The sequence below is a fragment of the Aethalodelphis obliquidens genome, unplaced genomic scaffold (assembly GCF_003676395.1).
Source record: "Aethalodelphis obliquidens isolate GAN/ISIS:26980383/991018 unplaced genomic scaffold, ASM367639v1 scaffold14, whole genome shotgun sequence".
NCBI classification, from domain to species: Eukaryota; Metazoa; Chordata; class Mammalia; order Artiodactyla; family Delphinidae; genus Aethalodelphis; species Aethalodelphis obliquidens.
In genome coordinates this window covers 25,940,107-25,956,729 of record NW_020837958.1, presented here as the reverse complement: position 1 = coordinate 25,956,729, position 16,623 = coordinate 25,940,107, and the positions used below count along the sequence as shown (strand labels likewise).

Genomic DNA, 16,623 nt, shown 5'->3' with positions numbered 1-16,623 from the left:
TCCATTTGCAAAGGTTAGGACTAATGTCTCAATGAACATCTTTCTGCATAAAGCCTCGCCTCCCTTTGGGGTGATTCCCGAGAGGAGCGTGGTCCCAGGGTGGCATTAAGGAGCGCAAGCATCCTGCTCTGTGCCCACCATGTGACAGTTGGTATTTCTGCTCTCGCTCAGAAAATGCAGGGTCCCTCCTTTGAGGGGTGCCCGGGCTGGCTTCTCCTGCCCCCTGCCCCGTTTCAGTCTGACTGATGTTCCCTGTGGTCCCCAGGCCCCCGGCTCTTCCTGTCGTGCCCCATCGACGTGGATGGTTCCAGGGTGTGGTTCACCGACCTGTGGAACTACTCAATCATCCCCTATCTCCTGGAAGCCGTCAGAGAAGGACTCCAGGTAAGAAGCACACTGCCCACTGACCTCCTCAAAGTTCAAGGGACTGTTCTAGTGACGAGAAGGGTTGTCTTTATCTCCCTCTTCAGAAATCTGACTGACGTGAGGTGACAACCCCTCACCTGTGAAGCCATCCGTCCAGTGCAGTGTAGGAGACACTGGGCTGCAGATCCTGGCTCTGCCACTGTTAGCTATGTGACCCTGAGCAAGTCATCCAGCCTCTCTCTGCCATGGTGCCCTCATTGATGGAGGAGAGAACGGTAGTACCGTGCCACAAAGAGTTCTTGCCAGGGTTCAGTGACGTCATGGCCATCAAGTGCTCAGCACAGTGAGTGCACAAGACCTGGAATATGTCACTTCACGGTTTGCAAAGCATCTGCTGTTTGCTTCAAGCTCTGCATTTGTCCTGGGTTAGGCAGAGATTTTTTGGTTTTATCTCCATTTTTTAAGAGAAAGTTATGGCTCAGAGTGAATAAGTGACTTGTCCAAGGTGAGGAAGTGAAATTGAAGAATCTGGGATTTGCATCCAGGCCTCAGGTTCTTGGCCCTAAGCCCCATGGCACTCGCTGCCTGACGCCAGGACCCCTCACGGGTGACCCTGGGCCCACGTGGCCGCCCATCCCTCCTGCCCTGCTGTAGCTGGAAAGCCCAAATCCTTTCTTCATGTCTCACTCAACCCAGGGGCTAATGCTAGGAGCTTAGCAGTAAGTTGGAGATCGTAACAGTTTTATTGTTGAGTCTGGAGGTGGCCTGAGAAGGTTGTCGGCTTTCAGGAGCGCTCTGAGTCATTAGCAGGCGTCACGCACTGCTGAATAGTCCAGGAACCAGCTCAACAGCCGGGTTTCTGAGGGCTGTGTTTCCTCAGTACCGGACGGTGGGGGACACATGATGCTGGTGGAGGACCCGGGGCGGGGGGGTGTGCACACCCACATGCACATGTGTGACGGCACACCTTAATGGCTTCCGTCAGGGTTTGTCATTTGTGTACGTTCAGCTGAGCCTGGCGAATGTTCATCTGCTTTGTATCTGTAACATGCAGCAGCACTGAGGGTCTTCGGAGACGTTCGGGATAACCAGGGCTTGAGAAGGAAGGTGGTGCGCCTCTGGTCGCTGGTATTTCATTGAACGGGAGCATGTAGGCTGCGTATTCAAGCCACCGTGTTCAAATATAAGTGATTGTGAAGACAGAGAGTAGCGAGAAATTCAGCAACCCCTTGACCGGCCTTAGTTTCCAGTGTCTAAAGATCATTAATTGATGGCAGCATTGTTTTTAATTATAATTGACATACAGTATATTAGTTTCAGGCATACAACATAGTGATTTGATATTTTTGTACATTACGAAATTACACTGTGGTCAGTCTAGTTACCATCTGTCACCGTACAGAGTTATTACTATATTATTGACTATATTCCCGATGCTGTACATTACATCCCCGTGACTTATTTATTTCACAGCCGGAAGTTTGTACCTCTTAATGCCCTTCAGCTATTTCTCCCATTGATGGCAGCATTTCTGTTTTGTCGAACGTGGCTTTTGAAAGAAAATATGAACGATTTCAGATCTATCAGTGGACTCTCTTTAGGTAGAAAAATTCACTGGGTAAAGTAGCCATAATTTCGTCTTTACTCAAATGGATTTGTTAGGACCGCAAACCCAAACAGCCACCCAGTCACTCCTGTTTGCTTGGGATGCCCCGCCTACTGGATTCTTGGAGTCTGTTATGTTCCAGAAGCCTCTCTCTTCCCATCAGGGGCTTCCGGGGACTGCAGTAGAAACCCGCACTGCTCGATAGAAGCCACAGGAATTGCAGGGGAGGAAGTGGCACTGTTTCCTTCTATTTCTGCCTCGCCTCACTTCTCCCCTTTGCTTCTTTGCCCAAATATGTCTCCTGGTGCAGGACAGGAGTGACCTAGAGTGTGCTTGGAAAAAGTCGTGGGTGCTGTTGAATAAAGCACGTGGGTGCCCAAGGAGGCACCAACCGGGAGGGGTAGGCTTTGCTCTAGCCTCCAGCTACACATCAGAGGCCCCTCGTTGGTCCTCGGTAAGGATGGACAGTGCTAAGGCCCTGCTCCTTGGACCTCAGCTTGAAAGAAGACCTTGTGGGCATGGCTATGAAAGTCGGGTCTGATCTTCCCTGTGCATCCTGGAGAGGTTGTTGATGGATTTGATCTTCAAGGGTCTCTTTCCCACCAAGAGCGAGGAGGCTGTAGGTGAAAGGATTTGGGGGTGGCTGTGGAACAGCCCGTTCAGGACAAGGAACAGAAGCATGTCACCGTCTCAGGAGACTCACCAGTTCACTGTGAGGCAAGAAAAGTCATCACTTCCCTGTGCTGTTGAGGTCTTTTGAAGGACAGTCTTTCAAGAACATGGAAACAACCAGGGGAGGCAGCCAGAGTTAGCATTGTACCAAGTTGCTCAAAAGTGAGCCCTCCTGCCCCAAACCTGTGGCTTCATCCCATTCTGCAGCCTGGGAGACCCCATGGACTCTGCAGGTTCATGAGGAACCCTGGAGTGTTCTTCATGTCTCTAGTTTTGAAGGAAACTTTGATGACATTTATTGAGAGGCTGCTACCTACCAGGCACTGTGCCAGGGGCCTGACAGGCATGATTCCGTTTAGTTCTCAGCGCCCAGTATGCACCTTAGAGACGAGGAAACCAAGGCTCACAGTTTTTGACCCTTCCCCAGTTCACTAGGCGGGGTGTGGATTGAGCCAGCGTCGTAGCCCATAGCTGACTCCTCGGTTACTTCCGTGAGTTTTCAGGCTGTCCTGAGACCCCTGTTATTCCACCCAGAGCCCTCAGATGACTCAGGGAACCAAGTATTGTGTTACATAGCGTGACGTTCTGCATAAGATTTCATTTGACAAAAAGACTCTTCTGTTCAAAAAGAAAAGTTTAAAATTCCTCACTCTCCTTCGTGTTACCTTGAGTCCCGTGCTCACTGTGTGCTGGGCGCTGTGCGGGCCACTTACTCCGCCCTGACTCTGCGAGGAGTGGTGTGGCCATGAGGTGAGCGCACTGTGGTTCAAAGCAGGTAAGCCCTTGGCCAAGGTCATAAGCTAAGAAGAGGTGGAGTCCCCAGATTGGGCTCTGGCGGGGCTGCCGGTGGTGGTTGGCAGCACAGAGACCCTGCTGCCGACAGGTCTCACCAGGGGCTTCCAGTCAGCCCCTCCAACAGGCACAGCCCTGCGTGGAGGAGATGTGGCATCGCCCCCTAGTGGATACCAGGTATCATTGCAAGTTTTGGATCCTGAGTCTTTTCCCAGTAGTGTGTGTGTGCGTGTGCGTGTGTGTGTGTTCGCGCGCGCAACTGCTTGTAGGCTCTTCCAGAATGTGTACCTTGATGCCTTCGTGTGTGAGAAACGTGCATCCCACAGAGTGAGAAGGTGCCCAGTGGCCAAGTTTTCAGTTTCCGGTGTCTTGGCTCCCTCTTCCTGCCTTGGGGAAAGTGAATGTCCTGTCTGTCTATCTGTCTGTCTGTACAACTGTCTGCTGTTTCCCAGAGCTGCCTTAGGACTCTGCAGGGGGACCAAGGAGCGTTACGACACATCCTTTGCTTGCCACGGTACTTACCCAGCCATTCATCACCTGGACTTAGACATGTCCAGTGGCAAGTGGGGAGGCTTGTAAAAATATTCTCTGTTCTTGCAGACGACACTAGATATGCCCAGGTGTGCACTTGTCTTATGACTTAGCCCTCAGCCCTGTTCCCCTTTGGAATTTTCATTGTAAACACTTGCCAAAGTGTCTAAAGCCTGCAGAGTCACTCAAAAGACCCCTGTCCCCCTGGTGGAAAGGGGAGAGTGGGGAGCCATTGATCACATGACCCAACCTGCTCTGAGACTCTGGGCAAACCTCCCACTGCTAAGCCTCGGGTTTCCCATCTGTAATCTGAAAAGTGTGGACTAGAAGAGTTTTTTCAGGCTGGCTCTGTGGACCCCCAAAGTTCCTCAGACCACTCATAGTAGGGTCAGGGGAACAGAGCAAAAATTTAAAAGCCACGGGGCCAGACCCTCTAGGAACTTGATGAGCTCGGAATTCTAGGCTCTGTTGTTCTGCAGCCCTGAGCATCTTCTCTTCCAGGCTGGAGGATGGAGACAGAAGCAGTAGCTACCAGAAACGACGTTTGGTTCAGCCTCACACATGTGAAATCTGGCTTGGGAAAGTCAGCTGAGTGCTGTAGGGAAAGCCCTTGGAGGGAGACGCTTCTACAAGTTGCAGGAATGTTTCTCATGTGCAACAGGCTTTTTCAGGTCTAAATATCCCCAAGCACTTTGTGCTCCCTTCCTCCCTGGCTCGTACCCATGCGCACACGAACCTTCACATGATCCCTTCCTGCTCGGACCGTGAGTCGCCTTTCCAATGCCAGACTGAGCTCTCAGGCCTGGAAGTCACCGCTGCCCCAGGTTAAGGAAGGTTTCGCAGTAGACGGGACTGGAGCACTAGACAGGAAGGGCGCTGGTGTCTGAAAGCGCTGAGCTCGTAGAAGGCTGTGTATCTCGAGTGGAGGGAGAGGCCATGGATGGAGGGGGGTGGCGGGCCTGTCTGCAGTGTGGGCAGGGCATGCACTTCCCTGAGACAATCGGACGGGGCTTAGGCAGTCGTGAGACAGCGGAGGGACAGCAGGCCCAGCCCCGGTGACGTGTCCTCGTCGGGTGGACAGCCTGGCCTGCATCTCCCTGCTCCGGTTTTGGCTGAGTCACGTGGCTCTTGCCGATACCGAGTGGCTCCGAGTGGAGTCTGTCGGGAGGGGTGGAGAAGGGAAAGGTCCAGACAAGGATGCCAGGGTCCTGGGTTCGAATCCAGCGTTGCTCCGAAACCTTTCACAACTGGCTCTTCTCTTTTAGCCGTAAGTTCTCCATCCGGTAGATGAGACGGCTGGGACCCCAGTTCCTTCCAGCTGAGGCAGCCTGTGACCTGGGAAAGACGTGATTTTATCAGTCAGAGCTCAGCTCTCCTGTACTGTCAGCCTTCTCTCCCCACATCCCCCTCCCTCCCCTCTCAACTGTAAGAGTTCTGGGAGGACAGAGGGCACAGGCAGACGGACAGACAGGCTGCGGTCCAGATGTAATTCCACTCTAGAGTCCCCCCCTGCAGCCGTTGTGGTTCAGGGGGCTTTGGTCTTTGTACCCCTGTGGTGCCCTACAGAGGGGGTGCCCTTCCAGAGCCACAGGTGGCACTCTCCTGGGTGGGCACATCTTGGCCTGGCTGTGAGCCAGTCCTGCCACGTCTGCTCAGACTTAAGTGGTCCACGGACCTGGGCAGACTTGGATTCCAGTTCTGCCTCCCCTCGTCCCTGGGCCTGGCTCCTTGTCTGGGAAACTTGGGTAGTGATGCCTCCTCTTGGAACCACATGGTGGTTAAACAAGATATTTGTCAAGTGCTTGTCGTAATCCCTGGCACGCAGGGAGCTGTAAGGTGTGGCGGCAGGGGTGGTGTTAAAGGGGAAAGCTACAGAGAAGGCGCCCAGCCACGTGAGATGCAGAGCCTCGCCTTGGGAAGCGGTGAGGCCTAGGTCTTTGTTCTTTGAAGAGTGTATGTATTTCTTGAAATTGCCAGAAGAAGTCACTAAAATCATTGTATTATTCGGTATTTCAGGCTTAAGGAAAGGAGCTTGGAGGCATGGTACTGGTCTTCCAAAATTATGTGATAATTCTGCTTTAAGAGCAAATTAGTTGTTCTGGGCAATTTTGAGAAACACATGAGGGAGAAGAAGCAGTTACAATTCCAGTACCCACATGGAACCCCTTTAACAATTTGCTGTTCTGAAAGCGCCTCTACAGCGGGGGCTCTTTGAGAGTCAGCCTCACTTTAAGAAATGGGGTTTTATCGAGCCAGAGCCATTGGTGACCTCTGCCTGGGCTGCTGATACCCAGCATCCCATCTGTGTGCCGTGGAGGGGGGCGGTACTCAGTGGGATGACAGCACCTCTTTCCAGCTCCACATTCAGTGACATCGTGTTGGTAGTTGATTGGCCACGGTGAGAGTATTCATATCATGGAAACTGGCAAACACTTCAAATCAGAGAGTTGTTTTTCAAGTTGGATCAGCGAGGCTTAGAGTTGAGGGCAACGCAGTGAGTCAGTGGCAGAGCTGAGGTGTGAGCCCAGGTCAGGCTGACTTCAAAGCCAGTGCTTTTACTCCCTAGGTCATGCTGCCTTTGGTCTTAGCACATCAAGGTGTCCGTGCCTTGGATGATTTCCTTAGGATTTCCTCTGGAAGTGGAATTACTCCATCAAGGGAAGCATCATGCTGGGCTTGGAGAGTTTTTCAGAAAGTTGCAAAACCAGGCCTGCAGAAGAGGTCTCGGACCACTTCCTAACTCTTCCTTCTTTGTCTGTTTCCAGCTGTATGGAAGGCGGGCCCCCTGGGAGGACCCCGCCAAGTGGGTGATGGACACCTATCCTTGGGCAGCCAGCCCTCAGCAGCACGAGTGGCCTCCCCTCCTGCAGCTCCGGCCCGAGGATGTCGGCTTCGACGGCTACTCCATGCCTCGGGAGGGGTCAACCAGCAAGCAGATGCCCCCCAGCGACACTGACGGAGACCCGCTGGTGAGTTCGCGGCTTCCAGAGCAGCTTGGCATTCACTGAGCACTCACTGTGTATTGGGCCTCATGCTAGCTAGGCACACCGGAAATTGGGAAGTGACTGAGCCCCAGCCTTGCTTTGGAAGGCTAGACCTATCCCAAGATTTGGGACATTTTTGCCAATATTTTCTTCCTTGTTTTTAGTTTTTCACTTGTGTCTTTAACCCCTCTGAAATTTTTCAGATAAAAGATCAAGAATTTGATTTTTCTCCCTAAATGTCCCTACACCACTCTTCACCCTCTGGTTTGAGTGCCAGCTTTATCATGTCTTGCCCAGTAGCCCAAGCCACGTGGTCAGGAGTTTAGGCAGGGAGAGGTTTGAGGGCGGGAGGGACTCATGGAGGAGAGGGCAAGGGGGCCTGAATGCGGGTCCCCTGGCCAGTGGTGTGAGTTAAGCCTTTAATGCTGCCTGAGCACCTTTACTCCACTGTTGCTAAAGCAATAAAGGCCCTTTAAGAAGAACCTGGGTCAGAGATCATACCACTGCAATTCTAGAACTCTCTGCCAATGTAAGACCCATACGTAGGCATACTGCGAAATTAGACCTAATAAATCAAAAGCCCTATTAAAAGAAGGTTGAAGCACATATGCCGGAACCTCCCATGGTTAAATGACCATTATCATGCTATAAATTTAACCCTGAGCTCTCTTGGCAACTAAGGCGAAAGGAAAAACACTGCAAAGAATATTGCTTGCATTACCTAATGAAAGAACATATTCATAAGAGATGCGGCAGGATTAAAAGACAGTTGACTTGCTGTTCTATCCCTAGTGACTAACTGCTTTGCTAGATAAAAAATAATAATAATAGGTGCTTTGGGGTTGTCTGCCACTCCTGACCGGTGGGATGCAGCTGTGGTCCTACTGAGACATTTTAAACGGGGATTTTACGTTAAATGGATTTATGGCTTGTATTACTTAAGCACAACCTAATTTGCAGTGTTTACCACAGTGGTTTTCCAGAGGAAAGGATCAACCTGTAGAAGGCTATTTCTAACGTTAACCGTTACTAAAAGCCACAGTCATGGAACTGTTTTTGTGGGTTCAAGCGCGTGAACTCTAACTTACGTAAAAGTAGAATTTAGGACATCTAGAGGAAGGAACGGCCAGCTCAGCCCTGGACAGTCTTTTCTTAACCAGGGATATTTGTGTCGCTGCCTAAACACAGAAGGCATTTAGGTAAGACCCGGGGTTCTCTGAATAGTTACACAGAACTGTCTTTCCAACCTCAGGCTCCCAGAAGTCAGCTATGCCAGCCCAGCTCCCTCTACTTACCAAGCTACCTACTTGGTGTTTCCCCCAAGTCCTGTTCTCTCCGCCCAGGACCACAGGTGTCTGCTATGATGGCCCTTTTGTTAACTGATCTCTCACCCTCCTGAGACTGAGGCCTCCAGGAGGGCAGGACTGTCTTGTTTTTATTCCAGACCATGTATCATGGGTACACAGGGAATGTTTGATGAGTGAATGAATAATCCTGGCTGCGAAGGATTTTTCTTTGGACTTCCGCTCTACCCCTTCCCAGTTGCAGGCATGCAGATGGACACCAGATGGTGGTGCATCTGTGGTTGGCCCACCCAGGCCCATTCTGCTAGGCATCCTGAGGGGCGGCCAGCCAGGGGGCAGCTGGACTTCACACCCAGCTGCACCAAGTCTGAAGATAGCTCAGAGAGACCCTATCTTCCTAATTTTGCTAGATAAAATATAAAGTACATACACACACAGTTTATGGTTGTAAATAAAATTAAAGTATTGATAGTTTTCAGTTCCCCATCTCCCCCTTGAACACAAATGACCAATAGACTGTAGACCAGGGAAGATGCAAAAACACTGTCTTTAAACTCTTAAGAGAAATGATGGTGATTATGATAGGAGACTTATCTCATTTATTGAACAGTTACTATGTGCCAGGCCCTATCCTAAGGTTGAATACACACCATGTCATTTAATTCCCTACTTCGGCCCTATGGTATGGGTACTGCCGTTTTCTCTATTCTGTGGATGAGGAACTGGTGGCCCAGATACATTAAATAATTGCCCAAAGGTTTCTGAATTGGAATCCAGGCCTCCCGGTGCTCCGAGGCTCTGCTTTACTAATGCTATCCTCCGCCTCCCCATGGAGACCTTGACAGGAGCTGGAGCCCAGGTGACTCCAGGCTGCGCTCTGGCCAGAGCCAGGACTACAGATGGGCTCGATGCTCATCGAAGGGGGAACCCTGTGCCTCGAGGTCAGCGGTGCTGGGGCGCTTGGCTGGCATCTCACCCAGGCTGAGGGCTATATTTGAGTAAGGTGCCCCTCCCAAGTAAAAAATATATACACATTATCTTTTAGAGGATTTTGTATTTTCAGTGATCTGCATGTATGAATCCACACCGTAACGTTATAGGGCAGGTATAATTATTCACATGCAACCAGTGAAGAAACTGAGGTGTAGCGGTTAAGTCACTGGCCCGAGGTCATGCAGCTAGTAAGTGGTGGAGCCGAGACTTGAACCCTGGAAGCCTGGCCGAGGGCCCGTGCCCTCGTCCACCGCGGGCCACAGTCCCCAGGGTGAGTCTACAGGACGTGGCGTGAGCTTTGGAGAGGCCAGGCGCGGCCAGCCGACCGGACCGGAAGCCATGTCGCGGTCTCCGCTCTTTCCCCAGATGAACATGCTGATGAGGCTGCAGGAAGCTGCCAACTACTCCAGCCCCCAGAGCTATGACAGCGACTCCAACAGCAACAGCCACCGCGACGACATCCTGGACTCGTCCCTGGAGTCCCCTCTGTGACGGCCGGACCGCGGGGCCTGCCCTCCTGAGCCAGCCCCCGGCCTCGGCGCGAGTGCCGCGCGAAGACCCGGACCCTCCTCGTCCTCCAGCCTCGACCTGGGTGCAGGCACCCCGGGCCAGCCGCCTCGGGCCCGCTTCCTTCACGGGGAGAACCGCACCATCTTCTGTGTCAATTATTGTCCTGCCTTGTTGCTGTGACCTTCCTAAGACACCGAAAGATACTTCTCCGGAAAGGACCATCACCGTTGAAATGAAAAGGGTTTTAAACAAAAAAGCCAACCCACTTGAAGCTCTGAAACCAAACAGCATCCTGCCCTCAGCGGCCCAGAGACAGAAGAGATTAGAGCAGAGCTGAAAGCGGAGACAGCAGGGCTTCCTCCGCGCACAGACCCTGCAGCTCCAACCCCGCCGCCGCCCTTCCGCCACACCGGCCACACAGAGATCCGACGCCAGCCGGGGCCCTTGCTTCCGCCACACTCAACAAACTGCAGAGCCGCATCGCAGGAAAAACTTAGGAAAAACAAATCGTGCTTTCTCTTTGGTTTGTTTTTTAAATGGTGCTCTCCTTACCCGAGAGGTATTTTGCCTGTTCCGGTTCCTCCCCCGCCTTTCAGACCCATCAGCCTCTGGTTCTTCCATAAGTGAGAGCGAGGCCGAGCGGTTGTGGCTATAAACGCAGAGCTGCATGTGTCTGTCTCCTTCTCGTACAGAAATGAATCAGGTCTTATTCCTGCTAACACTGTGTACAGTGAGAATTGGTCTACCTTGGCGAACCGATCACCCCTTTGAAAATGAGGTTGAGTTTCTCCCTTTCTGACTGTTTTGATTTTGAAGACTTTTTTCCCCTCTCCTTCCCCTCATGGTCAGAATCCATCCTTTGGTGAACGTGAGAACCGCAGGAGTTGGCTTTTGGTTTGGTCCTGCTGAGTTTTGGTTTTCAGTTGTCCATCCTCACAGTTCTGCACACTCGCTGCCTCCTGCTGGGGCCGGGGTCGCTGTGCCCTTGACAGTGGACCAGGACCCCGTCCTCAGCGCGTGGGTGAGCGGGACCTTGCCTTTCCTCCTCGTCCTCGAGGCTGCAGGACACACGTCGACACCTCCAGCATGCCAGCCCCGACCTCAGGTGGGGTGTGAGGTCACCTCGCAAAACACTTGCACTTTCCCCAGAACCAACGTGACGTCACACAAGTCAACAGGTGGAGGCAGCTGCTCCCTTCCAGAAGCTCTGGCCTCCAGCGGACGAGCCTTGCCTGACCTCTTCGGTGCTGACCTTCCCAAAGCGATGCCTTAACTGGTTTTGTACTCACCGTGTTCATTGATGAGTGTCGTGCCTGCCTGGGGTCTGTTTTTCTGTTTTCCCCATCAGAGCAAACAGGGCTAACAAGTCATCTACTCACTAGAAGAACTCAAGCTAATGTGACTTTTCTCATCCAAAAGACTCATTCGTGTGGATGTGTGACTGTGGGAAAAAGAAAAAGGAAAAAAAAAAAAAAAGATCTTTTTGGTTTTAGGTTCTTATCAGTCTCCAGCTAACGCCCTGACTAGATGACGATCTGTCTTGTGCAGGAAAAGGCAAAAGTTCCTACCATGTTACATGACATCGTTGAGCCCATGCTCTGCTCGTATGTGTCTTCAGCATACCGGTATTTTCTCTACGGAGTGTGGTCAATCTTTGAGTCATTTGTTTCTGTTTTATTTTTATCGGACCCCCATGGGGGGAGTCTCTGTTAATGATCAGGGGTTTTACTCCATTTTTTTTACATTTCTATTTCCAAAGGTCCCTCTCTCAACATCTTTTATTTTCTTAACCACAAGAGCTTGACCTGAAACCAGTCACATTACATTGGATGACACCATTTGCTTCCTCTTTGAAGGGAAAAGGGGAATGTGTCTAACAGGTGAATGGAAAACCTCTCAGCGTGCTCTTTTCTTTAATCTCAGTAAACTCAGACTCTATTCTGCTAAGCCTTCCTTAGTCATCTGGGTGTGTGAGTGTGTCTTGTTCTGTTTTGTTTTTCATAACATGTTTAAAGCATGTATTTAGCCTGTGACCTCAGGGGTCAGTCACACCCTGAGCCTTCTGGTAAACCTGAAGAATGGTCCTTCTCAATTTATCTCCCAGCAATGACCTTACACACTCATACTGTGAATTTGGGAGGAGGTAAAATGGACTTCTCCTCATGGGCAGTTTTCCCGGTCACCTTGTGAGTAGACACCTGCCAATATCCTTTGAAACGTTTTTTGGTTTTGTTTTTCGTTTTTTTTTTTTTTACAGCACCCTCTTTTCTCTTTCTTTTCTCCCCCGTCCCACAGACTTCCCTCCCACCGGGTCCAGGCTCAGCGCCGAGACCTCTGTCCCTGGTGCTGCCTGACAAGTGAACGGTGGTTTCAAGGAGTGTAGCCTTGTTCGAGTCACAACTCGGGGTCTTTCCTACAGTTTCCGGAAGCAGGGTTGTCTGATATGCACATTTCTTACTTTGGTCCTGTTCTGCTTTTGTGTCGCTCACCTTTGACAAAGTGACTGTGCTCATTTAGGGCTCTGTCCGAAATGCTTCCACTTTGCCTTTTTCTACAGTTAGGCTAATTTTGAAAATGTATGAAATTCTATGCAACATTTGTGTTGAGTTACCAATGGAAGCCAAAAGTTTTCTTTCCAAACTGCCAAGAATTTTACAGGCCATAAGTGAGATGGGAATTCCCTTTAGTTTAAGGTGGTGGGTGGGCAGGGGGGGACACGGAACGAGACTTGCCTAGACCTTTGTTGTATCTTGGGGACATATTTTATTGTTGATGCTTAAACTTCAAAATTCTGTGTATTCGAATTTGATAATGGCGAATCTACTTCAAAAGGAGAAAATAATCCAACTTTGTGGATACGAAATGGAAGGTTTGCTGTTTTGATCTAGTTATTTCCAGTGGAGCAGTTTATGAAATATGTTCTATAAGATGTACATTTTTTCATTGTAACATAGAAATTGTAAATAATTGATTAAAGTGCTGCATTTTGATGAATTTTTTCTAGCCATTTTTAAAGAGAAAACTAGGAATTGAGTATTTTGTGTACGGTATGTTTCCGTCCTCCCTCCCCGTCCGCCGTCCCTCCCTATTTAATTTTCATTTGTCATGAGGTTTTTGGATTTGCCAATGATCTGCTGGAGATCATGCCCCACATCATAGAGGATAAAGCTGATGATTGTACCAGTCTTAAATTATTCATGATTGAATAAAATTGATGCTTATTTATTCAGATTAGTGGTTTGGCTTTTCTGTGCTAGAGAACGTCCTCGTCGGAGTTCAGTTTCATGCCGGGAGGAAGTCATTCTTATTTGGATGCAGGAAACACAGCGAGAGCTCCCCAAAATCTGCAAACCCATCTTTGCTGCTGTGTCATCGACATCCTACCTCTTCCCAGTTCCTTGCCTCAGTTATTTCCCGTGTGGAGCTTCTTAGCAATGCAGCACTTTGTGCTCCTCCCAAACTTTGAGTCACTGGGGATCTTGTGGAATTGCAGATTCTGATTCAGCAGGTCCAGGCTGGGACCTGCAGTTCTCAATTTCTAAGAAGCTCCTGGGTGAGGCCAACACTCTAGGTCCTAGAACACACTTTGAGGCAAGCTCTATCTATCAGTATCCAGCCACCCCTCACCCCCCAGTCGACCCCTTGGCACAGGAAAGATTTTTTTTTTTAATGTATTGAGTACCTACTAATTGCTAGGTGCTTTCCCAAGTGCTCTAATATAATCAACAAAATTACCCAGAGGAGGTAAATATCCTTACTCCCGTTTTACAAGTGAGAGGAAAAACAAAGACAAAAACTCAGGCTCAGAGAAAACAACTTGCCAAGAATCCTGCAAGCTAAGAGGTGAGAGAGTTGGAGTTTCAGCCCCGTATTCCAACCCCAAATCCTGCCTCTCATCTCAGGGGCCCCCTTCCGCATTGCAGCTGATATCCACTGCAGAGCATAGGCAGTGGGAGATGACATCATATCTTAACCTTCACTTTTACCAGAACAACAAAAACTGTAAAGGCTTGGTTTGAAGTGAGGCCTGTGGGGTCACTGTGAAATTGATCCGACCCAGCTGGCTCAACTGCTGGTGATGTGAAACGTCCAGCTCAATGTAGCACACAGCAGTGGCCCAGCTGGGAGGCAGGCAAAGAATCCAGACGTTGGGAATAGGCAGTTTTTAATGCCTGTCAAAAAAAAAAATGAAAGGGAGCTGGTACAATGGTGTGGCAACTAGATATCCTGAATTTCCAAGGTTTTCCACGTCAAATATTCCACCCCTACGTTTATACAATGAAATATTACTCAGCCATCAAAAGGAGCAAAATAGTGCCATTTGCAGAGACATGGATAGACCTAGAAACTGTCATAAGAGTGAAGTAAGAGAAAAATATCATATATTTCTTATGTGTGGAATCTAGAAGAATGGTGCAGATGAACTTATTTGAAAAGCAGAAATGGAGACACAGATGTAGAGAACAAATTTATGGATACCAAAGGGGGAAGGGGGGTGGGGTGAATTGGGAGGTTGGGATTGACATATATACACTACTATGTATAAAATAGATAACTAACGAGAACCTGCTGTATAGCACAGGGAACTCTACTCAGTGCTCTGTGGTGACCAAATGGGAAGGAAATCTAAGAAAGATGGGATACATGTATACGTACAGCTGATTCACTCTGCTGTACAGCACAAACTAACACAACAATGTAAAGCAATTTTACTCCAATATAAAGATGTTAAAAAAAATAAAGAATATTCTTCTTCCCAATCCATTTTCTTAAGATATTCTCTCCCTTGACCATAAAAAGAATTTATGTAAAAAAATAAAACATAAAAAAGCAAGAACTATAGAAAGCATCATATGTAATGTATTTAATGCTAAAATGTTGAATGTGTTCCCTTTCAGATTAGGAGACAGATAAAGATGCCTCCTTTCATCAGGTAACATCATAGTAGAGAACCCCAGTCAGCACAGAGAAGCAAGAGAAGTAAATCCTGAAGATTGGAAAGGAAGAAATTGGACTGTCTTTACTTACAGATAGCATTATGTACTTAGGTCATCCACAAGAATTCACAGATAAATGATTAGAAATAATAAGTTGAAATTTTTTTCTGGATACAAAGTCAATACATGGAAATCTATTGAACGTCTATGCATCTAAATTTTTTTAAATTTAAAAATACCAATTTCAGAGCATCAAAAATATCAAATACCTAAGAATAAATTCAATGTAAGAGAGGCAAGACCTCGGAATTCCCTGGAGGTCCAGTGGTTAGGACTCCGTGCTTCCACTGCAGGGGCCGCGGGTTTGATCCCTGGTCAGGGAACTAAGATCCTGTAAGCCACGCGGCACGGCCCAAAAAAAAAAAAAAGATGGGCAAGACCTCTACGTAGAAATCTATAAACCATGGGGAGAAGTGAAAGACCCCAAGATATGGAGGAATATGTGATGTGTATGGATTAGATGACTCAATGTGAAGATGTCGGTTCCTCCAAAACGGTCTAGAGAGTTGATGCAAGCCCACTCAAAAGCCCGACATAATTTTTATGGAATCGATAAGATGGTTTTACAATGTATAGTGAAACACAAAAGGTGAAGTATAGCCAACTACTGAGCCTGCACTCCAGAGCCTGCGAGCCACAATTACTGAAGCCCGCGCGCCTAGAGCCTGAGCTCCGCACCAAGGGAAGCCACTGCGATGAGTAGCCTACGCACCACAATGAAGAGTAGCCCCTGCTCACTGCAACTAGAGGAAACCCGCACGCAGCAACGAAGACCCTATGCAGCCAAAAATAATAAATAAAATAAAAATTTGTAAAGAGTATTAAAAAAAAGAAATAGGGTCTTTTCAGATGTAATTAATGAAGAAGTAGTTCTACTGGAGTAGGGTGACACTTTATGCACTATGCCTAGTGTCCTTATAGGAAGATAACCTAAGGATATGAGGGAAGAGGCCCACGCGAAGGTGGAGGTGGAGATGGGAGCTGTGCAGCTGCAAACACCCCAAGGATGGATGCTCCTTGCTTCCACCAGAAGCTGGGGAGAGGCAAGAGAGGATTCTACCCAGAGTCTCAGAGAGAGCACTGCCCTGCTGACACCTTAGTTTCAGATATCCAACCTCCAGAACTGTGAGAGAATAACTCTCTGCGGTTTTAAACCTGCCAGTTTGTGACACTGAGTTATGGCAGCTCTAGGAAACGCATACAGTTACATACCCAATGTATACATGTATGCACCGAGAAATATGGACACAAACGTTCACAGCAGTTATCACGTTCATTATAACAAAACCTGGAAACAGTCCACAGGTCCACGGACAAAATTGTGATGTCCGTCTCCTCCAGCAGTGAAAATATTTGTGGGTGGATGTTGAGTGAGTGCTGAGCGAAAGCAGCCGAACCCAAACTGAGGCCAAATGTGTGCTTCCATTTACATAAAGCTCACACTGCCGTCAGGTGTGGGCGCGTGTGTAGGTCGTAAAACTAGAAGGAAAAGCAAGGAGGACGGGGCAGTGGTCAGGAAGGATAAGAGGCTCTGGGTTGCTGGTGGTGTCCTATTATGCGACTTGGGTGGTGATTTCATGAGCAGCTGCTTTGTCATAGAGCACTAAGCTGTATATCTTCGTGCACTTTTGTCTGTGCGTGTTATACTTCAAAATAAGGTTTTTACAAAGTGAATGCTACCCCAGGCTGCCCGCCTGGCCACCACACCCCATGAGTGCTGCAGGGCAGCCGAGATCGCTCCTGCCCGTGAGCAGACTCAGCTTCCCAAGTCCATAAACCAAGGACACCGTTTGCGTCCACCTCGACACTAACTGATGTGTGAGCTTGGATGCGTTAATGCCAGTTCCCTATGCCTCAACCCCCTCTGA

General features: G+C 49.0%; 1 protein-coding gene across 13 annotated transcripts in view; it reads left to right on the top strand.

The window, feature by feature from the left end:
- Positions 1-12,989, top strand: part of NAV2 (neuron navigator 2) — an 856,213-nt gene extending 843,224 nt beyond the window's left edge. For 10 of the 13 annotated variants that reach the window (XM_027115202.1, XM_027115201.1, XM_027115197.1 and 7 more), the window contains 3 exons: positions 266-384; positions 6,733-6,936; positions 9,615-12,989. In XM_027115202.1, the coding sequence (XP_026971003.1) occupies positions 266-384; positions 6,733-6,936; positions 9,615-9,740 (449 nt within the window). In that variant the 3' untranslated portion in view covers positions 9,741-12,989. The remainder of the gene's footprint in view (positions 1-265; positions 385-6,732; positions 6,937-9,614) is intronic. The other 3 variants (XM_027115205.1, XM_027115196.1, XM_027115195.1) reach the window with 1 other exon arrangement.
- The last annotated feature ends 3,634 nt before the right edge of the window (positions 12,990-16,623 follow it).